Genomic DNA, 27,450 nt, shown 5'->3' with positions numbered 1-27,450 from the left:
CATAAAGATAGTAAAAAGATCAGTGATTTTTTTTTTTTTGCTGGGGTTCAGGGGAGAGGGGAGGGATATGAGGGATACACAGGTGAAGCACAGATTTCTAGGGTGATATAACTATTCTGTACAATAAAACCCATAGAACTTTACAGCACAGAGTGAATCAATGAATACACATTAAAATATCATTTAGGAGGTCAAGGGGTCAAAGGAAAGAATTCAAACTGTGACAAGAAAATCTAACTATTATATTATGTATAACTGTATTATAAGCATATAAAATGTCACTGAAGGAGGTAAGAAACAAGAGGGTGACTGAAATAACTTTGGGAATGAATGGAATATGTAAGACTAAAAGCAGGGAAATTGCACATAGGCACTGTATTCTAGTTGATAAAATTATTTCCCATTGAGGTAGAGGTTAACAATTCTGACACTGCTATATATGTATACTTGGATTAAGCAATTAAGTGAATGTGTGAGGGATGGCAGGCATCATGCTTCCAACTGTTTGGAGTTGGAATTTACAGATAAGCAAGGCATATATACATATGTGTACATATACATATGTGGGTAAATATACACACAAATATTTCTTTGCCCTGTCAGCTGAGGGGGCCTAAAAGAAACAACACGCCACCAGCGATAAGCATATCTAGTGCCTAGATCTTGGTTTCTAATGCCATTCTTCATTAAAAGTCACCAGGTGTTTCACGGTGAGCAGGTCAATGCAAACCTACCCCAACCTACCCCCAAAGACCAAAGAAGTTGAGAGGCCAAAGAAAGAGGCTGACAAATACGGTTTCTCAGAAAGAAACATTTAATAGGAACTTACAAACAGAAGCAATGTTTCTAGCAGCCACTATATGGCGGCACTCACCCTCCCAAAAGTACCCTTTATATAACAAGCATTTTTGGCAAAACATGTGTAGCTAGTCATATCTCAGACTTTCTTGTGAAACACCTGACCACTGGGGAGGTTAGATAAGCATCTTTATGAGGGGTTATCTGTACTACCGGCACTGTTTAAAGACATTGCTGCAGAATATCTTGGTATGCAGGAGTCAAACAGCAGTCATCATGCCAGCTGCTCTTCAAGATGACATCACTCTTACAATGCAACAGGCTGTTTTCCTACACTCGACCCCTTGAAACCAGTCCTTAAAATCTTACATGCCTGCCTCTTCTGTGATAGTCCCTGGACCTAGAGGGAGGGTGCTTGATATTGTATGGCTTTAGTAGCATTGCAATGGCAATGGAAAACAGATTGGGTCCAGTGGAATTCCACAAGAGGGAGATTTGCAGGCTTGGTTGAATCATCTATATAGTCTTCATAATACCATGAAGAAGTAAAACAATGAGAAATACATAACATTAATAATTGGAATAGTAGAAATCCAAATAAAGTAATATGATGTTTAAGATATCCCTTGCCTTAATAGCCTATAAATATGGGAAGAGTGACTATCATCTTCTGAATTTCAGGACCCATATATTCCGACAGTTTCAGTAATATGAAGATTTTGGAAATTCTAAAAGGTTTTGAGATCATTTCTAATCAAGCATTTAGCTATTATGTTAGCATTAATTGCAGCCCCAACTTTTGCAACTTATTGACCTGCACATTTTTCTGAGCACTTACTTTCCTTATGTCAGATGTAGGGAATCATGAGATGAACAAGTTTTGGTTCCTGCACTGTAGCAAATGAATTTAGGCAAATATATGAAAGATGAAAAAACCCTATGACTATATGACTTTTAGTGTCATGAAACTGATTACTATTTAATCTTGTTATTCTTCCCATTGCTTGACTTTAAAATAGGGCAAGTTAGCCAGGTGCGGTGGCTCAAACTTGTAATCCCAGCACTTTGGAAGGCCGAGGCAGGTGGATCACGAGGTCAGGAGTTCGAGACCAGCCTGACCAACATGGTGAAACCCTGTCTCTACTAAAAATACAAAAAAAAAAATTTAGCTGGGTGTGGTGGCGTTTGCCTGTAATCCCAGCTACTCAGGAGACTGAGGCATAAGAATCGCTTGAACCTGGGAGGTGGAAGTTGCAGTGAGCTGAGATCGCACCACTGTACTCCAGCCCAGACGACAGAGTGAGACTCAGTCTCAAAAAAAAAAAAAAAAAAAAAAAAAAAAAACTGGGCAAGTTATAGACCATCTCATAGTGTTGTTAGGACTAATTTCTTCATGTGCTTAGAAAAATGCCTGGCAGATAGGAAATGGTCAATATTATTATTATTGATAAGATGACCATTTTGGAGTTTAGAAAACCATTATCAATGCCTATGAAATAACAACTCCATAAGCCATTCCCTTAAATCCAGTAGACTGAATTCTCACAAGTCCTCATCACTCATCATTTCTACATCCTGCTGACTTACAAATACTTCTTCATACCATGGTTTATGTCTTTGCTTAATATCAAGGAGGATGGATTCCATGGTAGAGCCAAACTCAATGATACTACGAATCTCATTTTGGTAAGTATAAGCAAAGCCAGCAGCATGCATGGCCACCAATGAACCTTTTGAATCAAACACAGGGGAGCCAGAAGCCCCAAAGAAAAATTCAGTGTCATAGGTAATCACATCAGGGTTGTGAACTATTTTCTGGAAACTTCTTTGAGTATACATATGGACATACTCTGGACTTTCTGCTTTTTTAGACTGAACACGTTCCTGACATTTCTTTGCTCGCTGACCCTGAGGGATCACAGCACAAGCATCAATCTGCTTTTTTTCTCCATATGGATGGCCAATAATATGTATCAACCCACTAAGTGGCACAGGAGTAATTCCATTATATAGTTCCATAGGTACTTGTTGTCCATTTTCCTTCAGTTTCAGGACAGCATAGTCAAGCTCTTCATTATGTATCTCAAACCAAGGTTCAACAAAAAAGTAGTTTGTTTCCTTGTCTTTTAGTTCTTCATAACCAAATGTCACCCTTACACATTGACCAATTATGGTTGCCCACTTACTTGGCTCTATTCCGTCTCCCACAATGTTATCTATTACATGCCGACAAGTTAAAATGAACAATCCTTTAAAAACAAAGCAGGTGGCGTAACCCGTAGTTGCACTGTCCCAGAATAAGTACCCAACTGAGTCACTGAGACGTACAAGAAGTTTCACTACTTTAATCGAAGAAGAATTTTTTGTTACTTTCCCAAACGTTGTTCTATGCAATTTAAATAATGTTTCCCCATTTTTTACTTTCATTTTTTTCTTGAAGTTTTCAATGATTTTTTCACTTTCTCTTTTCAAACTGGGGTACTGAGCCACGATTTGTTCTCTCAACACACAGGTGTTTCTTTTCTCTGACTCAGGATTCTGAGAAGCTGCTGCACTGGGGACCATTCTTTTCTCAACCTCAACCTGAAAGTATTTGCCTTCTAATTCATCAACTGGCTGGGTGCTTTCTAAAATGGTGTCATTGTTTTCAATGAGTTTCCAATCATCATTCTCCAGAAAGGACAGAAATCTGCCATCCTTGCACAGCGCATCCTTGATGGTTTCTCCTTTGAAAGCATAAACACAGAGTTTGCGCCCCTTTTTGTGAAGCTTCCCACATTTAACAATCCTTCTTTTATACTTCCCAATTCCAATTGCATGAATGTAAAATTTGACACATTCAGTCGATGCTTTGTCATGCCTGCCAAATACGTGGTTATCTTCCTTCTGCTTACTTTTACTTTGGGAAAATGTAATGACCACCTGGCCACCTTCAGGGAAACAACTGAGGGGCATTCCAAGGTTTATGTACTCTTTGATTCCTTCTGTGCCACGCACAAGCATTTCTTGGCCTTGGTGAGTTTCTATCTCTTTTCTGACAGCCTGGAGAGTGTTGAGAGCCATATATAAGCTACTATTCTCACTATGTGTGAGCTTAAGTTTCATATCTTGGTTTCTCCTGTGGTTTACCTTCAAGGTAACAGATATTGTCCTATTTTGGGGCATGGTCTGGTCTTCTGGATTTTTCTTAGGTGAATGGAATCTTTGAGCCTGGGTATTAGTTACGGCTCTTGGGCCTCCTCTAGACTCCATCCTCATTAGAGAAGTACTGCAATTATTCTGTTGCTCTTTAGAGACCTAAAAATAAATGTTAGATACTTTAAAACCCTGAATGCAACCTGAGTCTTTTGTTTCTCTTTTCACATATGCAATTCACAAAATTCCTATGAGAAACTGAGAACCAATCTAAAAGGGCCAGTGAATAAAATTAAATCAGTGTTTGACATGGGATCCAAAATGAAAGCTGAGCTTCCTATAACCTCTGTCAGATAAACTCTTGGTACCACTACACTAGTGCATTCTTCTGAAAAATATGAGGGACGAAAAAATTTTTTCCCAGGTGCCTCAAAAACGGAGATTCTTAAAAGTTCACTAGTGGCCGGGCATGGTGGCTCTCACCTGCAATTCCAGCACTTTGGGAGGCCAAGGCGGGTGGATCACCTGAGGTCAGGAGTTTGAGACCAGCATGATCGACATGGTGAAATCCCGTCTCTAGTGAAAATACAAAAATTAGCCAGGTGTGGTGGCACGCGCCTGTAATCTCAGCTACTCGGGAGGCTGAGGCTGGAGAAATGCTTGAACCTGGGAGGTGGAGGTTGCAGTGAGCGGAGATAGCACCATTGCACTCCAGCCTGGGCAACAGGAGTGAAACTCCATCTCAAAAAAAAAAGTCCACTAGTATTTGAAATAGTTTTATTTCAGGACTTGTTTATTATCTTCAGCTACATAATTTTTATATTTCCTGAGGACAATAATGAATTACAGCAAAAAAAATTGTTCTTGAAATACTGAATTCAGCAATAAGCTACCACAATTTATTATAAGCATTACATATTAAACAAAATCATTATTTAACTAATCATTTGGTTATAATGTAGTTATTTGTAACAATAAATACTTTGATTTGCCCAGCATATGTCATGAAAAGAACTCAAATTATTTTCTCTATTACATCAACTAATCCCCAAAGTTTATAAAATAAGGAGGAACAAACATGACTTATCTATCCTTTTGATGGAGAAACTAAGGCAGAGAAAGTTTTTCTTGTAGACGTCTTTTCTAGGGTCACATAATAACCAATAAATAAAGTGAGTATCAAAATTGCAATTCCTAGTCCAATTATTTTTTCCACTGGACTAGTGTATACATTCTTTTTTGTAAACTTTGTATTTATGATTGCCATTTTTGTAGGGCATTATCTTAAGAAACAGGGGTGGAGGTGGGGAGAGGAATTAAATACAGAGGATTAATCAACTAGAAACTCGATGAAAAATTAGAGTGTCTGTTTCCTATGTCTAAAAAACACATTTTTCCCAAGTCATATTCATCATGGCATGGGTACCAGCAGATATGGGTCCATATGCCAGCAATGCCCCTTACTACTACTGGGAATAACAATGCCAGGAATATTGTAAAGATTAAGTGTAGCATCATTGTATGACAATGCCTAGCACAATGACTAGCACATAATATGTTAACATTTGTTTTCCTTCTTTATACTAATATTCCAGATCAAAAATAAATAAATAAAAGGGACTTAAGGTAATGCAGATTTACCCTGGGCACACATATAAACTCTCAAAGAGCATCCCTTCAGCCTAACGCTGTCAGAAACATCTTTGTCATGCACCCTATTAGAGTAGTGTAATAAATTTCCTATTTATTAAAATGGTTCTTGGGCAGATATAGACACTTCTGAAAGGGGAAGAGGAATAGGATATAGTAATTAGCTCTGTCATGGAATAGCATAGAGAAAAACATAACTAAGTTTGCCTTAGACTTTTTAGATACTTGGATATTCTAGTTTTCCAGAACTAGGACAAAACAAAACAAGTTGAGAAATTGTAAGCTTCATACTCAAATGTTTACCATTCCTCAACTTTTTTCTTGATAAATTCAAGGAGCATTTTAGACTCAGGGAAAGATACAATGGTTTGATACGATAACAGAGCCCAATCAGTAGAAAAAGGCCCAACTACATGTCATTAAACTTAACTCCAAGTCTTCACTTCATTCCTGCCTTAAGCAACAACTCACTTTCTCCCTCTTCTCCAATAAACAAATTGAAGATTTGTCAGAATCCTTCCTGACTTCCTAACAAGGTTATGGTAAGAACAAATATATTAAAAAATTGTTTTATAAACTATATTCAAATGTAGGCTATAATTACAATTGAATAGATCAGCCACATTTGGAATGGTATACGTTTTCATGCTACGAAATAGTATTAATTTTGGTTTATTACGTAGTTTACTGTAACATATTGTATTGAAGTTTTTGTTGTTATTCAAGAAATATTACAATAGTTTTTCATTAAAGACTGCTTTGATATAGCCAAGATTTGTATTACAACTCTCTTCCCCATGCTACCCCCAAAATAGAAAGGATAAAACAAGTAAGGACAATTTTAGTTTATTTAATATGCCCAACACTCAAGGTAATTTCTTGGCAAGAAGAACTATAAAACCCAATGCCAAAGATAGGTAAGTCTAATATTGGTAAACAGGCTTTAGTGTCTGTGGGTTCTGTATCTATGGGTTCAACCAACTGCAGATTGAAAATATTTTGGGAAAAAAAAATTAGTGTGCCTGAACTAAACGTGTATGACCTTTTTTTTCTTGTCATTATTCCCTAAGCAATACAGTATATCAACATTTTACATAGCATTTACCTTGTATTAGGTAATATAAATAATCCAGAGATGATTTAAAGTATACAGGAGGATATGATACATTATATGCCAATACTATGCCATGTTATGTGAAGAATTTGAGCATTCATGGATTTTGGTGCCCAAAAGAGGTCCTGGAACAAATCTCACATGGATACCAAGGGATGACTAGATTACCTAAGTAGAATTTACAGACATACCGGAGAAAAATAGTGCTCGATTTTCATATTACATTTTTCATTGACTGAGTGCTTCCGTGACCTCTGCTTCTTACAGCTCATGATGGCTTGAAGATGAACGGATGGTTCAGCTGAAACACTAATTTGAAATTTTCAAATTATAGCAGTATCTTCAAAGCTGTCATTAATTGTAAAGAGGAAAAGATTAGCTGGTGTCCTATGTCCCATCTTTCCCCTTAGGCTCCAACCTTGCTCTCCCTGGAGATGGTACCTTAGCAAATAGATAGTTTATTCACCAACTATAATCACCTTAACAATAAAAGCTCTCTTTTCGAGAACACTGCATGTCAGGCACTTCATGAAAATTATACTAAACACTGTATGAAAATTATCTCTAGCTGCAAATTCCTGTGGATACTATGCAAATTAGGTATAGCTACACTTTGCTGATGGGGAAAGTATAGCTTAGAGAAGGCAGACGAACTGCCCAAGGCCAGGGCTATGTGGCAGAGATGGAATTCAAATGCAAGTATAAATAATAGAATAATTTTCAGTTGGAAATTTCAAAAAGCTGTTCTAGTTACATTGATGTTAAAATCTGTTCTTCATTTAAGATGAAGATGGCAAGGGAAGATAAAATTACAGGGAAGTGGTGAGGATAGAGCTGAGGAAAGAAACTTGGAATGAGATTTTAAAAAGAAATCTGGAAAGTTTGCTAGGGATGATAGTCAAAAACCTTAGTTGCTGCTTTAGATTTTTTGTTTAAAGAGGTATTTTTCCTTCTATCTCTCCTCTGATGTCTCCCTAGAAGAGGATGAACAAACTTGAAATAAAATAGTGACATCTTCAATAGTAATAAATACCGCTAGAAAGATAAATACCATTGAGGGCAGCAGCCATGTCTGTCCTTAGTACCTCAATATTTCAAAACAATGTCTGAGACATGTCATGCCCTTGAAAAAGATACATTTAATAAACGAATGGAGTATGCATATGGTGTACTATGCCCTGTTCTAAGTGCTTTTCATCAACTATCTCATGTAATTCTTACAACCCTATGAGATAGGTACTATTTGTCTCATTTTACTGGCAAAAGAGCTTGAACACCCAGGGAGATTAAACTTTTACTCAAGGTCATAAAACTCAGAGAATATACTTTCAGGACTTTTTATTATGAACAATTTATTAGAGAAAAAATGAGAGAATGGTATAATGAACTTCTACATACCTATCACATAGTTAATTGTTCACTTTTTTGCCAATTTATGTAACAGTGAAACAGTAAAAGAACTAACATAAAGAACTCTATTTTTGTTCACGGGGCCTTTATCCATTCATGCATGGAGGGGAGGTTAATTTTAGAGCAGTGAGATAATATGCAAAAAAAAATGTAGTTTTAAAAACTAGCTCTGGGATTAAAGGGAAAGTATGTAAACAACCATGGATTGTTAAAAATTTACAGGAGGGTTGTGACCTGGAGAAGAAATATAAATATAATCTTTAGATAACTTCCATTTGACAAGAAATACAGGGGCTAGAACATAAGCTAAACAACAACATGTAGAAGCAGCCCAGGAAATCAACATTCTATAGAGACAACTTATCTGTTCTCTTCAGCAAATCAATGCTTGGGCTCACTGGAACATCAGGACAAAGACATTCCCAACCTTCTTGGACCCTCGATGGTGCTCAGATGTCTGCAGTCAATGGTCACCTCTTGATCGTAAATCCCTTCTCTTCCCCACGCCCTTAACATAAAAAGCCTGAAACTTGTACTCACTTAAGAGGTTACTTTGGGTTGCTAGTCTGCCATCTTCTCAGTTTGCTGGCTCTCTGAAGGAACCTGCTTTTCCTCCCACCAACTCTCATCTCTCATGTTTGGCTTTGAGGTGTGAGTTGCCGAACCCGGGTTTGGCTACCCTTACACTATCCTTTGATTTTACTGGATGATTTATGTTACAGCTAGAAACATCATGACATTTAAACGCTAATGGTCACTTCCCATCTCTAAAAATTACGTAATTTTTCTTTTATAATCACAATACTGATTTATTCATACCAAGATCCAACTGAGGTACACAGCTTCCTTTATATGTCTTATAAGGCTCTTTTATTCTAGAAAAAGCACTGATTTGTTGAAGAGAACAGATAAATTGTCTCTATAGAATGTTCACCTCCTGGGTTGCTTCCTCATGTCATTGTTTAACTTACGTTCTAGCCCCTGTATTTCTTGTCAAATGGAAGTTATCTAAAGGCTATGTTTACTCTCGTAACCATTCCACTATGGAACAAGAGTCCTGGCTTTCTAGTTTACTGTCAGTCATTGACTAGGGAAATTCATTTAGCCTTTCTGAGCCTCAATTTCTTGTTTGTAAAAAGAAGCAATGATTCTAAATGAGATAATGAATATGGAAGTGCTAAAATAATGTTAGAACTTATAAAACTGTCTGAGTTCAAATATCAGGTAGCCACTTACTAGCTGCATGACCTTGGGCATATTAATTAACTATTCTTCCTTCATTTTCCTCACCTTAAGGTGGGAATCAACCTTGTTATAAAGATTAAGAAATACATTGTGGTCTGGGCGCGGTAGCTCATGCCTGTAATCTCAGCATTTTGGGAGGCCAATGCTGACGGATCACTTGAAGTCAGGAGTTCGAGGCCAGCTTGGCCAACCTGGTGAAAACCTGTCTCTACTAAGAATTAAAAATTAGCTGGACATGGTGGTGGGTGCCTGTAATCCCAGCTACTTGGGAGACTGAGGCAGGAGAGTGGCTTGTACCTGGGAGGCAGAGGTTGCAGTGATCCGAGATCACACCACTGCCCTCCAGCCTGAGCAACAGAGCGAGACTTCATCTCTCTTTCTCTCTGTCACACACACACACACACACACACACACACACACACACACACACACAATATATATATACACACATACACACACATATATTATATATATTATATATGCAATCTATCTATATATACAGTGTGTGTAAATATATATATAGAGAGAGAGAGAAAGAGAGAGAGAGAGCATATGCAAAGCCTTTAAAACACTGCCTGTATGTAATAGGTCGCCCAGTAAATAATCAATAAAAAGGTGATGTAAATGTTATCAATATCAATACACTCACCACAGGGATACTTTTTAAACAGCAGAGAACCTAGGAAAAAAAATAGAAAATATACAATTGCGGAACTGGGCTATGTTGCAACATCCCTAAATGCAAGAACTTGTTGCCCAACTATTAAGAAAATCTAGGGATTCACTGTGTCTGTTCATGATGTCTCATCCTATGAAGTTTGAGAGAGGATCCGGGTGCTTTAGGAGTGATTAATAGACACAGACAAAAAAAGGAAAATAAAATGGGCAGAAAGAAACATTAATTTTGCATGTACTTGAGCAATCACAGTGGAAAGGGGCAAGAGGTTAAGAAAACACTCCAATATCCTCCGTCTCCCTACATTGTTCTCAGTATCCAGGATAAATCAGATTATATCAAAATATAAAGTGCTCTTAGCTATCCTATACCAACCCCTGTTTTATACTTGACATCAAGGTTCTACTTACCTAAAGAACTTGCTTGACTTCCTACAGCAAAGGGATAAAGCAGTGCAGCCTGGGGCCCATGTCCAGCCCACCTGACAGCTCCCCTTAGGAATTTCTCTGTCTCTCAATCTCTCCTCCCTTCCCTCTCTCCTTCCCCCTCTCTTCCTCTCTCCCTTTCCTCCCCTCCTTCACTCTCCCTCTCTTCCTGCTTCTCCGCACCCCAACCCCCACTTTCTGCCTTTCCAGGGGCAAGGGCAGGGGTCGAGGCCAACTCTAAGCCTCTTCCAATCCTACCACGCCGCCCCGCTCCCCCCAGCACACAAGCGGACTTGCAGCACCACCAAAATAAAATCTGTGTCCTCCCGGCTCCCCAGATGGGTGGCGCTGTCAGTCCCCGGCTTCCTGACACCCAGCTCCTTCTCCTCCCAGCCGGGACTCGAGCCCGCCGCGGCCGCGCCCGTGACCGCGCCCCGCGGAGCACCCCAGCGCCCTGTGTGCTCACTCACTGCGCGCCTCGCCAGCACTCGGCCTGGAATCCAGCGCTCAACGCAGGTCCCGCTCGTATTTGAGGAAGCAAAGGCTCCAGAGCTCCAGCTGGGCGGGAAACGGAGCAGGTGGGGCTAGGGGTTTGAATCGCCCGCCTTTTGGGAAAAGGTTGTCTGCGAACCAATTGGTTACTTTCTTTCACTTTTAAATCAGCCGTGCCTCTTCCGGCCTAAACCTCAGGTAGCTACAGCGTGCAGTAGTTGACGCTGTGTTTATATCAGACAGCACTGCCAGTCTGAAACAAAACTTTCTGAATTTCCTAATCCCCAGAGCCAGCGTGTGAAGTACACTTGAGCCTGTTCTCTTCCCTTGAACTTTTCTTTTACACGAGTACAACAAAAAACAACAGAGACAAGTCGTAGTGTTGCTAGTGATAAGGCAGATTTTTCACCAAGCCTAAAAAGCTTTTAAAAATCTGGTCCGATAACCAAAGGAGTTCCTAGAAAGATTTCTTTATGCCTAGGGACAAAATAAACTCAGTGCTTGAAAAACTGAGCAAAAAGAAACTGGAGTTCAACCTGATGCAAGATCTACTTTCTCCACCTTTGAGATCAAGGAGAGCCTCAAGAAGGTTGAAGGGACTTCAGGGCACACACTGATTCTGAGTTGAGGGTTGGGAGGTTGATTAGGTCTTGCTGGAGCCTCCAAGAATGTCAAATGTTGGCTCCCAGTAATATCAAAGCAACCTGTTGATAAGACAAAGCTAAGTTTCTTGCTCACTTAGGTAATGGAGAACAATAACTTGACAGAATTTAAGTGGTGTCTCAGAGAGGGAAGAGCAAGTTTGGGCTACATGTATTGAGATTTTGAAGTCCCATTGTAAGTCTAACATTTAATGAGGGGAATTGGTTAGAATTGAGTCAGCTACGGGTAACAGTTTAGGATTGGTAGATAAAACAAGGCTAGGATTTTGAGGTAAAGGTTCAAAGTCTTAGAATGTAAACTGTTCTTTGATGTTTTCCATTGAAGAGTGGTTGGATCTTTGAAGAAGATACTGGATTAAGCAATAAAGATATTTGCAACTTTCCGGTCCCTGGCAAAGTTTCTTGAAATAGTAAATGTATGTTGATGAAAATAATGGAATAAGAAGTCAGGTTAATGTAGTTGGCAAGCTATGTGAGTGTAGATGGCTTCAGTTCTCACAATAGTGAACATACCTGATAATGTACTCAACGTTTGTCACTTAGAGTATTTTATCCTGGAAAGAAGCGTAGTTGGGAAAACGCACTTGAGATGATGTTTGCTGCACACAGAATTCGGACACAGAGATGTGAATCTCCTTAGGAACCATTTTCATAAAGTTAACATTGGGTCTTAATAGACATCAGTTTTTAAAAATTAGAACAGGCTTGGGCACTGCAAAAGAAAGACACATCCGTTCACTTGGCTGTTCTTTTTACGTTTCCAAGGAGAGCGTCAGTGCCCCTTTCAAGAACAAAAGCCCGCAGGAGTGCAGATTTTATCTACCCTCTCCCCACCAGCATCCTGCTGCGGCCAATGAATCCTGGCAAAACTCCAGGTCAGCCCCAGAACCAAAGAGTAACTCACCTAAGAGGAAGGTCCGTTCCCACCAAGTCTCAGACGCCTGAACTCGTGATTTTTAGGGACTTTCGCTTCCAGTCCCTTGGAATCCAGCACTTTGGTTGGAGAACAGAACTCACTTGGGGAATGGCGCGTCTGGCCAATGGAATGAAAGATACTGGAGTTTGTCTTTTCTCTTCAGGCAGCAACTCACCTACTTCGGAAGCCGATTGGCTGCGCTGGGGACACCTGTTGGCGTGCAAAAAAGAGTGGTTGGAAAGGCAACGCCGAGGGGGCGCGCCTACCCTACGCACCCACAGCGCTCCTCCTTGACGCCGCGAGCAGGACCCTGTCTCACTGACCCCGTGCCCACGGCGGTCCTTGCCTGCTTCTATTCTCCCGGTTTCCCCAGTCCCTAGTATTGGAAAGCGAGAGCGAAAGCGAAAGCATCCTAGTCGCCGGTAGGCTGGCCTGGGCCGGGCTGGAGAGGGAGCAGGAAATAAAAACTCGGGTGTGGGAGGAGCTGGGACGCTGGCGGCAGAGCCACTGTGGCAGCTTGAGTCTCGCGCGCGCGGGAAGCGGAGGTGGAAGTCGGGGCGCAGGAATGTGGCTGTCCCCGCCTGTAAATCATGGTTGGGGAGGAGTCGCGGAGGCACCAGGCTGGGGTCTGCAGAGCGCCATCTGCTGCAGCACACAGGAGGCGCTGAGGCTAGTTGGGTAAGTGGGGAGATTTCAGGCACTTCCCAGGGGACGGCATCCCCTGCAGGTGGGATAGGCCCGGTGACTAGGACAAAATCACGAAGAAGCCGCGGATGCAGGAAGAGAAAACTCCCTTGTCATAAATCGATTCTCCAAACGTTCATCAATATGTGGAGACGTTTATGATAGTGATGAAAAGAAGATGATATGGGCTCTAGGAATATGCATCTCAAAGCTGATGATCAAAGAAGATTGGAGAGGGTTTTCAAGGCAGCCTGCTGTTTAAGGACCTGCATTCTGAGTAGATGTGTATTGGAAAAGGCGATTACAGTCACAAAGGGGACAACTTTTATGCAATTGACAGAGGACTATATGATGTATATAAACAGATAGGGTTGAAAGGTGTGTTGGTAACTACAAAACACATGGGAATTTGAAGGAAGGAACTGGCCTTAAATGCATGTACAATACACCAAGAGAAGCTAAAATTACTGCTTCATCTTCTGTGGGTTCTTTGGGGTTTGGATAGAGTAACCTTAAAACATATTTGAATGCTGACTTTTTCTATGCGACTCACTTTTGGAATCTGTGCGTTCCTACACTCACAAAAGGTAATCACAGCTAGTACCCAGCATCCAAACAATAGCAGCCGATAATTCTACTCTGGAGAAAATTTTCTTTTCTCTCTCTTTCTTTCTCTCTCTCTCTTTCTTTTTTCTTTTTCTTTCCATCCTTCTTTCTTTCTTTTTTTCTTTTTTCTTCATTCCTTCCTTCTTTTCTTTCTTCCTCTCTTTCTTTTTTCTCTTTCTTTATTTCTTCTTTCTTCTTTTTCTTTTATCTTTCTTTCTTTCTCACTTTTCTCCCTCCCTCCCTCCTTTCTTCCTTCTTTCTCTTTTGCCTGTTTTACATTTTAATGTGTAAGCAAGTAGTGATTAAAGGACAATAGGCTTAACATTTTCTAAAACATGGGTGTTCAGAATTGAATATACTGATAAAATTTGTTTCCAAAAGGAAGGGTTATATACTAGGTGGGAGTGTAAATTAGTTCAACCATTGTGGAAAACAGTGTGGCAATTCCTCAAAGACTTAAAAACAGAACTACCATTCAACCCAGCAATCCCATGACTGGGTATGTACCCAAAGGAATATAAATCATTCTTTCATAAAGACACACGAACACGTATGTTCCTTGCAGCACTGTTCACAATAGCAAAGAATCAACCTAATTGCCTATCAATGGTAGGCTGGATAAAGAAAACTCAGTATACTATTGAATACTACACAGCCAGAAAAAATAATGAGATCGTGTCCTATACAGGGACATGGATGGAGCTAGAGGCCATTATTCTTGGCAAACTAATGCAGGAACAGAAATCAAATACTGCATATTATCACTTATATGTGGGAGCTAAATGATGAGAACACATGGACACACAGAGGGGAACAACAGACGCTGGGGCCTATCGGAGGGTGGTGGATGGAAGAAGGGAGAGGATCAGGAAAAACAACTAATGAGTACTAGGCTTAATACCTTGGTGGTGAAATAATCTGTACATCAAACCCCCATGACATGAGTTTATCTATAAAGCAGACCTGCACATGTACCACTAAACTGAAATAAAGTTTTTAAAAAAGTTTTCAATCTACGAAGTTGAGATTTACTAGAAAGGTTATTCAAATGACTTTGATATATTGAAATATTAGTGCACAAGGAGATAATAAAAAGTTATTATTATAGAAGATATAAAACATGTACCACCTAATATCTGTGCAACTAAATCTACTATGTACCAAGATATTTATCAACATTCTTTCTGAAATTTTTATGTCGTTTTGTATGATTTTAATCATATTTCTTTTAAAAACATTTATGGCATGATAAGTTATGTGTTGGCTTATTGCGGAAAGGGCCTAAAATAACAATTCTTAAACTTTATATATATTTGCAATGAAATATATTTTGGCTTTAGACAATAGGAACATAACCTTTTTTTGGATGAAATATTACTGTCACATTTTTTCTTCATTATCTGACATCTTTGTCATTTTCTTAACTTATATTACTAAGTAAAGTTCCCTACCTTTTCAAAAGAAAAAAAGTCTAATATTGACATTTATTTCTCTGTAGCAAACTTTAGCTATTGTTTTTTCTACTAATTTCAGGCAAAAATGAAGTATTAATTTCAGTTACAAAATATAGCTTAGTAAGATCTAAACCAAATAAAATTCACATTCTAAAGACTACAAACAAGTTTTAAAAAGATATTTTGGCCATTAAACTTATTTATTAAATTTAACTTTTGTCTTCTAAGAACCAGAGTTCTTAAAATTACTATGAAGCTCCTATTCTATAATCATAGCCTGGGTTCCTTGTCAATGCTTCATTAAACAGGCTATTTTTTTCTTTTTTCTTTTTCTTTTTTTTTTTTTTAGAGACAGAGTCTCACTGTGTCACCCAGGCTGGAGTGAAGTGGCATGATCTTGGCTTACTGAAACCTCCATCTCCCAGGTTCAAGCGATTCTCATGCCTCAGCCACTTGAGTAGCTGGGACTACAGGATTTCGCCATATTCCCCAGGCTGGTCTCGAACTCCTGAACTCAGGCAGCCCGCCTACCTTGGCCTCCCAAAGTGCTAGGATTACAGGTATGAACCACCGCGCCCGGCCAGTTTCTTAATTCTTAGACTAAATCTACGGGGGACACACTTTTGCCAACATTAGCTGCAAAGGGTTTTTTCCTCCACACTTAAGTCACGGTCAGTCAGTAGTTTTTTTTTTTCCTGTGTTTTTGTTTCCTTGTTTGTTTTTATTTGGGAAAATGCCTCTTTTGATAGTAATGAATTATTTTTTACACGCAAGGTCAAAAACAGCATGGAGTGAATTTTCTTCCACACGTATACACACCTTTTTATTCCTGCCTCTGGCTGTAAATAGTTGCACAGTTAAAAGCAGGATGGACTTAATGGAGTATCATTTATATTTATAATTGCTGTATTTGTAATTATGCTACAGAAATGAATTCTGTTATTATAATCAAAGGTTACACTGTTATCTGAATTCTTGAAAAATATGTAAAAATACTGCTCTTGTGGCTTTTCATAGGTTTATAGTCTATAAACACTAATTTTAATCAATAATTCATATCATTTATGATTAATTTTATGAGAAACAGATAACAATAATAGACATAGACATAATTATTTTGTGACAGCTGGTGTGTTTGGAGTATTTACTATCACCCTTAAATATGATACCCTGGCTGGAAAATATTAATTTGATAACATACCTTTAAGAAATTATATAAAATATGCAAAAGCATAACCTTATGCACATTTTTAAAACAAGGCCTTCTTGTAGGAAAAAGATTACACCATGCATGAAGATGTTTTGTTTTCTATCATTATTTGAATTTATTTTAAAAGACATTACTGCTCTGTGTGTGTATATATGTATATATATATATACATAAATATATATATATACATACACGTATGAAACCAAAAATTCCAGGTTCATCATATTATACACAGATTTTCTTTTTTGTTGCCCTAACTTATTCTTAATCATTGAAAGCACTGAAAATCAATACCTGTTTGATAAATCAAGATGTGCAATCAAGTTAAAAATGTCACAGTTATTATATATAAAACTTTCTTAAGATTACTTTTGTAGTAACCTTTAAAAGGGGTGGTGGTGGTGTGGGATCCCTTGGCAAAGTCCAACTTGGCTGCTTAACTGCTTTCATTGGCCTGGCTAACACTTATGTCTGCCCACGGAAGCAGCAGGGAGTGTGTAGAGGGAAATGACCTCTGCTGCTGTACTGCTTTGAGTTCCTCTCTGAGCTTGGCATTTACATGTGTCTGTTTCATTTAATACTCTCAATAACCCTGTGGGGAAGGTGAGATTATCTTCGCCATTTCACAAAAAGCTTTAGCAAATAATTGTGCAGAAACATCCTTAGGAGGATTTGTACTCCCATCTGAAACTAGAAGCCAAACTTATTCTATTGAATGATGGCTGCCTCTCAGATCTAACTGCAAAAAGGCACAGTGGCTTACTTCTTCCTACTATAATGCTTTTTCATTAATCCAATCATCTATTCAAGGTATAAATTTCGGGTGGCAATTTACAAGATCCGGTGCCAGATTCTATGAAGGGTAAAATGTTGACTCCTGCCCTCAAATAGGGAAGACAGAAGAGGTACACAAATAATATCATTTCCACATGGTTTCATTCATTTAAGAGATGTGTTGATTCCTACTTTGTGCCAGGTATTGTACTGGACATTGGGGAACAGAGGTGAATGAATATGATTCTCACATTCATGGACCCAGAGCAGTTTAATGCAATATTGTATCTAAGCCTAGTGCTTTTCCAGGTCACGTCTCATAGCCTATCCAATATATTAAAATGCACACACATTCTGTATTAAATACACGTTTGCTGTTTAATCTAGTTTGAAGTACTTGGAGAATTGGAAGAACCAGTCGCCGAGTGTGGAAAATTGTTCTCAGATCTTCCCCCTTCCCTGTACACACACCGGTTGCCAGGTGCCTTTGCAGTTGCTCCCCACTCCATCAATGTTGGGCTTTGGGCAGTAGAATATAGACAGAATTAACACTGTGCTGAGCTTGACCCTGAAAGCTACTGCGTCTTTCTGTTTGCCTCTGTCCTGGTTCTGTCATTGCATGTAAAGAACATGCCCCCGCTAATACTGTCTCATAGAGGGCATGAGCCTAAATGAGGTAGCCTATGGGATGGTCGTGGAGATGTACCTGGCACGAACGCTCTGGAAATGGTATGGCGCCTTTGCCATTGTTACTTCTCTTACTACTACCATGTTACTCTGTTTTGATGTATACTTGTCTAGATGATTGTGCATGATTTTTAGGTTTTGGATAAATATTACCAAATTACTCAACTACTAGCAGGAAAAGGTGATGTTCACTTCAATTTGAGGTCAAAAGTGTTGCGAGATCGGGATTCCTAGGATCCAGATCATAGACTCCAGCTCAGTCAAAGACTTGGAAGGCAAAGAACCTCTACGAGAGTAATGCCTTCATAAGGAGCCTTCGTTTGGACTCTTAAGGGGGTGTCGGCCCCATCAAAACTCCAGAGGCTGCTAGCCTTCCTCCTTCCAGAAAAGGGAATAACCACCGCGCCCATCCTAGCTGTGGCCCGAGGTTCGAGCGCCTGGGGCCGCAGGGACTAGTAGGGGCACGCGGTCTGCAGTGGCCTCCATCTTCCTCGTACCTCAGGAGGAAGAAACCCGCCCCGCTTTCCTCCAGACCTCACCGCCCGAATGACCCTCCAAGACCCTCTCAAGGCGCCCGCGGTGCTCCTTAATTCGGAGCCAGCCCCTCCACACCTGTGGGTAATTCTCATCAGGTGGGAGGAGAGACTGAGAAAAGAAATAAGACACAGAGACAAAGTATAGAGAAAGAAAAGTGGGCCCAGGGGACCGGCGCCCAGCATACAGAGGACCCGCACCTGCACCATTCTCTCTTATTATTTATTGATTACCATTTTCACTATCTCAGCAAGATGAATGCGGTAGGAGGGCAGGGTCATAGTGAGGAGAAGGTCAGCAAGAAAACATGTGAGCAAAGGAATCTGTGTCACAAATAAGTTCAAGGGAAGGTACTATGCCTGGATGTGCACATAGTCCAGATTTATGTTTCTCTCCACCCAAACATCTCAGTGGAGTAAAGAATAATAAAGCAGCATTGCTGCCAACATGTCTTGCCTCCCACCACAGGGCGGTTTTTCTCCTATCTCAGAATTGAACAAATGTACAATCGATTATTATACCGAGACATTCAGTTCCCGGGGCAGGCAGGAGACAGTGGCCTTCCTCTTATCTCAACTGCAAGAGCCTTTCCTCTTTTACTAATCCTCCTCAGCACAGATACTTCAGGGTGTCGGGCTGGGGGATGGTCAGGTCTTTCCCATCCCATGAGACCGTATTTCAGACTATCACATGGGGAGAAACCGTGAACCATACCCAGCTTTCCAGGGCAGAGGTCCCTGTGGCTTTCCACAGTGCATTGTGCCCCTGGTCTATAGAGACTGGCGATGAATTTTACCAAGCATACTGCCTGTAAACATTTTGTTAACAAGGCACATCCTGCACAGCCCTAGAGCCGTTAAACCTTGATTCCATACAACACGTTTCTGTGAGCTCAAGGTTGGGGCTACGTTACAGATTAACAGCATCTCAGGGCAAAGCAATTGTTCAGGGTACAGGTCAAAATGGAGTTTCTTATGTCTTCCTTTCTACATAGACACAGTAACAGTCTGATCGCTCTTTCTTTTCCCTACAACCTCACAGCCCAAATGACCCTCCAAGACCCTCTGGAGGCACCCGCAGTGCTCCTTAATTTGCAGCTCTACAGAATGAGACCAGCGTGGCAGCCCCCTTTCAGGACAGCTCCCGAGACCAGACGCGAGAGCAGCCCCTAAATCTCATCCAGCAAAGCCGTTTCTTCCTAACCAGGCTGGGGAGTGCCGCGCGCTGCCAGCAGATGGCGACAGAGGATTAGCCTGCGGAAACCGGGTAAGGGGAGGGCGGAGCTGAGGTGAGGACCCACATCCCTCATGCCCAATGGCAGCACGACGTGGAAATGGTTTGCCCAGTCCTCACTTCTCTTGGACAGAGCTTGAGCCTTCTGGGAAACTGCTTTTCCCTGGCTGAGTGATTAGCGGGGGTGTTAAGTTGGGAAGCTGGACGTTCACTTCCATGTGCTCCTCTGAGAACTATCTGCTGGTCTAATGGTGCTAGATCTGAAGCTGGTGAGCCTCTTGGGGCGGCCTCAAGGGCTAACAAGATCTCAAATGCTCTTCTCTCCATCATTTGTGGTATCCTGGATTATTGTGAAAATGTATAGGGATTCCTGGGGAAGGGTTAAGGATTAAAATATAAAGGTTTAAATATAAATAACTTTATATATAATTTTTTTTTCTTGTAAACCAATATGTTATATAGTAGGAAGTTTAATTCCTTAACTTTGGTTTTTCTCCCTAGCCTTTTTATAGCCAACAAGAGCAAAAGCACACTGCAATGTCCAAATGAATTGCAGGCATTTTCTGCTCCCTGAAGCCTGGGAATTAATTTATATACTCAGTCCCTTTTCCCTTGGCTGGCCATTGAAGTAGTTGAACCACAGGATTGGACTGTCCAGAATCATTAGCCAGAGTTCACTGTGAGTGGACATCTTTTAGTTCTGCTTCAACGCTATAACCAACCTTTACCAAAAGCAACAACAAAACAAAAAACTGCAGAAACCAATGAGTTCTGTTCACAAAGGATGGCTCCTCATGTCATCACACCAGCAAGGAATGGACGAGCCTCTGATTTTTCTCTTCTTGGCTGACTTTACAAGGTTGGATGCAGTCCATGAGGATCATGCAGCAAAGACAGAAAGTGCTGGATAAGCCCAACCTGCAGGGCCTCACCTTTAGCTGGTTTGTGTGGTTCCACTTCATGTAGCTGTTGGAACACCAGTCTCTCTAATGTGCTCTATGGGATAGCTGTTACCTTCCACTAATTTATGTCTAATACCTATAAACCTAAAGTATCTTTTTAAAAATTTTATTCAGTCTTTTTGGAGGAAATTTTTGTGCATGCCAGATATAGTGTCAAGCATTGGGATTGCTAAGATGAACGTAACATTGTCCTCACCACCCATTAAGTCACAATCTAGTAGATGAGTAAAAGTAAAAAAAAAATTAAAAAAAGAGTTATAACCATAATACAGAAGTGAACAGGTTGCAGTGGTAGCACAGAGAGGGCTTCAGGGATGCTGTCACAGAGGTGGTAACATTTGAGATATAGATTCCAAATTCAGATGTGTTTGCTGTTGCAAAATTCCAGGGTCTATGTGCCCAGTTCCTGAACAGTCCAGTGATAATTTTTACCTAAAATTTAGGTGGCAAATGAATCTTACTATAACCACTTGGAACCACTGTGTTTCTGGTCCATCTTGTGAGATCCATCTTTGGTTCAGAGGGATGGAGGCAGAAGTCATACAGCAGGTAAGCTCAAGCAGTGATATATGACAGGGCTTTCAGAACTGGGGCCATGAAGAGCAGGCTTTATTTGCATGCTATTTAAAAACAAGATTTTACAACTGATTTACCCTATTAAACACTTCCGTGAATAACTCAGTGGAGATTTATTTGCAATAGTAGGATCAGGTGATTTGAAATCTTTAATGTGTGTGGTTGTAGCAGGAGGAGTACTGGGTTCCAGCATTTAATAAGAGGACCCATGGTTTTATGAAAATGTCCAAAGATATAATTTTGGTTAAGGTAATACCTCACCTTTGGTTGTACAGTTGTTTCTTTTAGTTTCAATACAATCTAAAACAGGAAATGTCAATTCACATGGTCTGGTAGAGAAAGAATGACTCTAATGCTCTACTATTCAGGTAGAAATGAAGAAAGAAGGGTGATCACTTCCATAAGCACTGTAAGCCCTTGAATGGGCTTATAGGCAAATACTTATAGTTAAAATATGTAACTCCCATTTTAGTATTGGATAGAATACTGTCACATTTTTTCTTATTAAATCTACATTTTTACCATCTTTCTTGATTGATTTTGCCAGTAAAAGTTCCTTACCTTTTTATAAAAGTCAAAGATTGACATTCATTTTTCTGTAGGAAATTTTGTCTTGTAGAAAAAATTAGAAGCCAAGGATAATATAACCTTCCTCCAAAGAGACTTTACCATTAATTTTTGCAAGCGGCTGGGTGGGAGTCACTTGTAGTCCTAGATTACATTAACCTAATCTAGATTGAGGTGATTTCAAATTGACTTGTGTCCCTGTGAAGGCTGAGATATTTCTGGAACATTTTTATTCCTTGGGTACAACAACTTTTTACCCATGCAAAATCCTGCGGTGTTTATTAGGTTTCCTACTAGCTGACAGGCTTTAAACTCTGACTTTTTTCTCCCTCAGCTTCACGATTCGAACTCAAATGTCTGGTCAGCTACTCAGCCATCTCTTCCAAGCTGTCAGGTTTCCCTAAGGTAAGAGCCATACTGATATGGTTTGGCTCTGTGTCCCCACCCAAATCTCATCTTGAATTTTAATCCCAATAACCCCCAAGTGTCAAGGGGGGAATCTGGTGGGAGGTGATTGGATCATGGGGGCAGTTTTGCCCATGCTGTTCTCATGATAGTGAGTGAGTTCTCATAAGATATGATGGTTTTATAAGGGGCTATTCCCACTACACTTTTATCTCTCCTGCCACCCTGTGAAGAAGGACATATTTTCTTCCCCTAATTCCATGATTGTAAGTTTCCTGAGGCCCCCAAGCCATGTGGAACTGTGAGTGAATTAAACCTCTTTCCTTTATAAATTACCCAGTTTTGGGTATTTCTTTGTAGCAGTGTAAAAACAGATTAATACAGGTAATTGGTACCAGGAGTTTGGGGCACTGCCACAAAGATACTTAAAAATGTGGAAACCACTTTGGAAATGGGTAACAGGAAGAGGTTGGGACAGTTTGGAGGGCTCAGAAGACAGGAAGATGTGGGAAAGTGTGGAACTTCCTAGAGACTTGCTGAATGGTTTTGACCAAGATGCTGAGAGTGATATGGACAACGAAGTACAGGCTGAGGTGTTCTTATATGGATGAGGAACTTATTTGAAACTGGAGCAAATGTCACTCTTGCTATGCTTTAGCAAAGAGACTGGAGGCATTTTACCCCTGACCTAGAGATCTGTGGAACTTTGAACTTTTATTAGTCCATTTTCATACTGCTATGAAGAAGTACCTGAGATTGAGTAATTTATAAAGAAAAAGAGGTTTAATGTACTCACAGTTCCACACGGCAGAGGAGGCCTCACAATCATGGTGGAAGGTGAAGGAGGAGGAAAGCCGTGTCTTACATGATGGCAGTCAACAGAGCATGTGCAGGGGAACTGCCCTTTATAAAACCATCAGGTCTTGTGAGACTTATTCACTATCACAAGAACAGCACAGGAAAAACCCACCCCCATGATTCAATTACCTCCCACTGGGTCCCTCCCAGGACATATGGGGATTATGGGAGCTACAATTGGAGATGAGATTTGGGTGGGGACAGAGCCACACCATATAATTCCACCACTGGTCCCTCCCAAATCTCATGTCCTTACAATTCAAAACACAATCATCCCCTTCCAACAGTCTCCCAAAGTCTTAACTAATTGCAGCATTAATACAAAAGTCCAAATCCAGAGTCTCATCTGAGACAAGGCAAGTCCCTTCCACCTATGAGCCTGTAAAATCAAAAGCAAGTCAGTTACTTCCTAGATATAATGGGGGTAGCGGCTTTGGGTAAATATACCCATTCCAAATGGGATAAATTGCCAAAACAAAAGGGCCACAGCCCCCATGCAAGTCCAAAATCCAGCAGGGCAGTCAAATCTTAAAGCTCCAAAATAAGCTTTGACTATATGTCTCACATCCGGGTCACACTGATGCAAGAGGTGGGTTCCCATGGTCCTGGGCAGCTCTGCCCCTGTGGCTTTGCAGGGTACAGCCCACTCCCCCTCCCCCAGCTGCTTTCATGAGCTGGCATGAAAATGGACATTGGGCAAACTCACAGTCTGGCATGAAGCTTTTCCAGGAGCATGGTGCAAGCTGTTGGTGGATTTACCATTCTGGCGTTTGGAGGATGGTGGCCCTCTTCTCACAGCTACACTAGGCAGTGTCTCGGGGGGACTCTCTATGGGGGCTACCACCCCACATTTCCCTTCTGCACTGCCCTAGCAGAGGTTCTCCATGAGGGCTCCACCCCTGCAGCAAACTTCTGCCTGGACATCCAGGCATTTCCATACATCCTGTGAAATCTAGGTGGAGGTTCCCAAACCTCAATTCTTTACTTCTGTTCACCTGCAGGCCCAACACCATGTGTAAGGCACCAAGGCTTGGGGCTTGCACCCTCTGAGTCAATGGCCTGAGCTATATCTTGGCCCCTTTTAGCCACACCTGGGACACAGGGCACCAAGTTCTAAGACTGCACAAAGCAGCAAGACCTGGGGTTTAGCCCATGAAACCACTTTTTCCTTCTGGGCCTCTGGGCCTGTGATGGGAGGGGCTGTCGTGCAGACCTCTGGCATGCTCTGGAGACAATTTCCCCATTGTCTTGGTGATTAACATTTGGCTACTTGTTACTTATGCAGATTTCTGCAGCTGGCTTAAATTTACCCTCAGAAAATGAGGTTTTATCTTCTATCACATTGATGGGATGCAAATTTTCTGAACTTTTATGATCTGCTTCCCTTTTAAGCATAAGTTCCAATTCCAAATGATATCTTTGTGAATGACTAAAACTGAATGCTTTTAAGAGTACCCAAGTCATATCTTGAACACTTTGGTGCTTAGAAATTTCTTCTTCCAGATACCCTAAATCATCTCTCTCAAGTTCAAAGTTCCACAGATCTCTAGCATGGGGCAAAATGCCACCAGCCTCTTTGCTAAAGCATAGCAAGAATGACCTTTGACCCAGTGCCCAAGTTCCTCGTCTCTGTCTGAGACCATGTCAGCCTGGAATTTATTGTCAGTATCACTATCACATTTTGGGCAAAGGCATTCAACAAGTCTCTGTGAAGTTCCAAACTTTCCCACATTTTCCTGTCTTCTTCTGAGCCCCCTAACCTTTTCCAGCCTCTGCCTGTTACCCAGTTCCAAAGTTGCTTCCACATTTTCAAGTATGTTTACAGCAGCTCCCCACTCTCTGTGATACCAATTTACTGTATTTGTCCATTTTCATACTACTATGAAGAAATACCTGAGACTGGGTAATTTATAAAGAAAAAGGGGTTTAATGGACTCAGAGTTCCACATGGGTGGGGAGGACTCACAATCATGGTGGAAGATGAAAGAGGAGCAAAGGCACATCTTACATGGCAGCAGGCAAGAGGGAGCATGTGTAGGGGAACTCTCCTTCATATAACTATCAGATCTTGTGAGACTTATTCACTATCACCAGAACAGCATAGAAAAAACTCATCCCCGTGATTCAATTACCACCCACTGGGTCCCTCCCAGGACATGTGAGAATTATGGGAGCTACAGTTCAAGATGAGATTTGGGTGGGGACACAACCAAACCATATCAGAACTTGAGAGAGATGATTTGAAATTGGAACATATGTTTAAAGGGAAGGAGAATGTAAAAGTCTGGAAAATTTGCAGCCTGACCATATGGTAGAAAAGAAAAACCCATTTTCTGGGAAGAAACTCAAGCTAGCTACAGAAATTTGCATAAGTAACGAGAAGCCAAATGTTAATTGCCAAGACAATGGGGAAAATGTCTCTAGGGCATGTCAGAGACCTTAGTGGCAGCCCTGCCCATCACAAGCCTGGTTACACGGTTAGGTGGAAAAGACAAGTTGTATGTAGAGATCATTATCAGAAATTGCTAAACTCTGTCATCAAAAACTCTGTTGGAATGGATTTTAAAATTTCTTAATAAAAGATGAAACATGACTTTGGTTTAGTTTTTGAAGTGGTGCACTCTCCAGAGATTCTGTATTGAACACTCAGTCCTGGGAAGCCAGTAGTATTTATAATAAATTTTATAATGCTCATGCAAATGCGAACCAGATACTGGCCCACAGTAAACGCTAGTAGGAGGATGGACATCTCTTGGCATCACCTAGGAAGTTTTCTTGGGAAAAAGTCAAAACTGAATATTACCAAACCTCTAGATCTAACTACCAGTTTACAAGAAATACTGGGTCTACAGCTACATATTAAATGACATCAGGTGGATGAATGGTAAAGTGTAGAATGTGGAACACTTCATAGAAACATGATTTTCTTCAATAAGCAAATATTAGAAAAAATAAAAAGTGGAAATACACACATTAAATTGTGACTTTAGAGACTCACATAACCAAATATAACGTATAGACTTTTTGGATTCTGACTTGAACAATCCATATGTAAAACAAAAATGAACAAATCTAGAAGTTAGGGAAAGGTAAACACTTAAGTTATTAAAGTTTTGTAAGCATGTTGACAGCACTGTAGTTTTATTTTATAAAAAGTATTTTTTTTTACTGTAGTAGTAATTACTCAATTACATGTCTGTGTCAGAATTCATACATCTGTACACCAAAAGAATGAATTTTCCTGCACATAAATACTAGATCAATATAACTAGACTTAAAAAAAGAAATGGCCACTGTAAACAGACACAAGAGAACACCTTGCAGGACAAAGTCTGGGGGCATGAAGGACAATAGTCAAGGACATTCCAACTCCAAAGAGAAGTAACCAGGACTCGCAGTATGAGCTAATAAAAAATTGTACTCCCCTGCCAGAGCTGGACATCATGTAAATTCCTGCACAACAGAATTTGGTCATTCCATAGGATTGTGGCTGTTATATTTCCCATTTATCCTTTTTTTCGGAATAAAAATGTAATTTATTGGATTATGTTCATACTCCACTATAGTATATTGGGTATGTGGGTGGAGCAGGAGGAATGCAGATAAGTCTCTGCACCATGGGGAGCTGCATTCAGATGTGCTGAAGAGAAATACACATTGCCCAGAAAATCTGGATCATCTTGGCAAGTGGGTAAGTACATTTCATATGTGGAAAGGAGAGGACATACATATACTAGAGGGGTGAGATGGGTAGTGAGTAACTACTGGTTACTTCTCTTAGGAGACTATGACTTTGCCCAATGTCCATTTTCCCCTTATTCCAGTTATAGAATTTAGGCTGGGCATCTGGAATAAGCATTACATTTCACAGCCTCCTTTCCAGTGAAGTGAGCCATGTAACTGAACTGTGAACACTGGGTGTGAGCAGACATGGTATATGCCATTTTCAGATGGTGTTTTTAATAGGAAGAGGTGCTCTGTCCTTCCTAATCACTCCTGGCTGTAGTAGAGGTGTGTTGGCTACTTTAGCAGCCTTTTTGGCCATGTTGCATGTTGAGGACCATAGTATAGCCTCATTGAAGAAAGAATACCTTCACAGGTTGGAATTCCCATGACCACAAAGGACTGTGCATTTGGACTATTATGTGAGAAATAAACTTCTCTCTTAAGTTCCTGTTGCTGGGTTTTTTTTTTTTTGAAATTCAGTATGCTTTTGAATAAAGATTAGCATTTCTGAATGAACAATTTATGTAGGTCAGATTTACAGGTTTCGCACAACTGAGACTATCACATATTTGGAAAGTCCAACCAATTGCAAGTTATCAAGGAGGGTACACCAGTCAGGATTCAGTGCAGGTTAAAGAGATTTAATACAAG

General features: G+C 40.4%; 1 protein-coding gene and 1 long non-coding RNA gene across 32 annotated transcripts; one reads left to right on the top strand and one right to left on the bottom strand.

The window, feature by feature from the left end:
* Positions 1–796: 796 nt before the first annotated feature.
* FAM111A (FAM111 trypsin like peptidase A) lies at positions 797–12,971 on the bottom strand. 30 transcript variants are annotated; one of them, XM_055356175.2, is made up of 7 exons: positions 12,870–12,971; positions 12,512–12,733; positions 12,121–12,319; positions 10,924–11,649; positions 10,002–10,031; positions 6,889–7,045; positions 797–4,095 (listed from the first exon to the last, which is right to left on the bottom strand). In XM_055356175.2, exons 6-7 carry the CDS (start codon positions 6,967–6,969, stop codon positions 2,341–2,343), a joined length of 1,836 nt encoding a protein of 611 aa, XP_055212150.1. In that variant the 5' UTR covers positions 6,970–7,045; positions 10,002–10,031; positions 10,924–11,649; positions 12,121–12,319; positions 12,512–12,733; positions 12,870–12,971; the 3' UTR covers positions 797–2,340. The 30 variants fall into 30 exon arrangements, with proteins under 30 accessions (XP_055212150.1, XP_055212159.1, XP_063549236.1 ...); XM_055356184.2 differs by having other exon boundaries at positions 6,889–7,006; XM_063693166.1 differs by having other exon boundaries at positions 10,924–11,076.
* LOC109028944 (uncharacterized) lies at positions 12,582–25,609 on the top strand. Of its 2 annotated transcripts, none has more exons than XR_010129117.1 (3): positions 12,582–12,945; positions 15,617–15,827; positions 19,514–25,609. It is a non-coding gene; the product is annotated as an uncharacterized lncRNA (long non-coding RNA). The 2 variants fall into 2 exon arrangements; XR_008669838.2 differs by lacking the exon at positions 12,582–12,945 and adding an exon at positions 13,003–13,201.
* The last annotated feature ends 1,841 nt before the right edge of the window (positions 25,610–27,450 follow it).

This window comes from Gorilla gorilla, chromosome 9, assembly GCF_029281585.2.
Source record: "Gorilla gorilla gorilla isolate KB3781 chromosome 9, NHGRI_mGorGor1-v2.1_pri, whole genome shotgun sequence".
NCBI lineage: Eukaryota > Metazoa > Chordata > Mammalia > Primates > Hominidae > Gorilla > Gorilla gorilla.
Note: the sequence above shows the minus strand (reverse complement) of the source record. Positions and strands in the feature narration are given on the sequence as shown.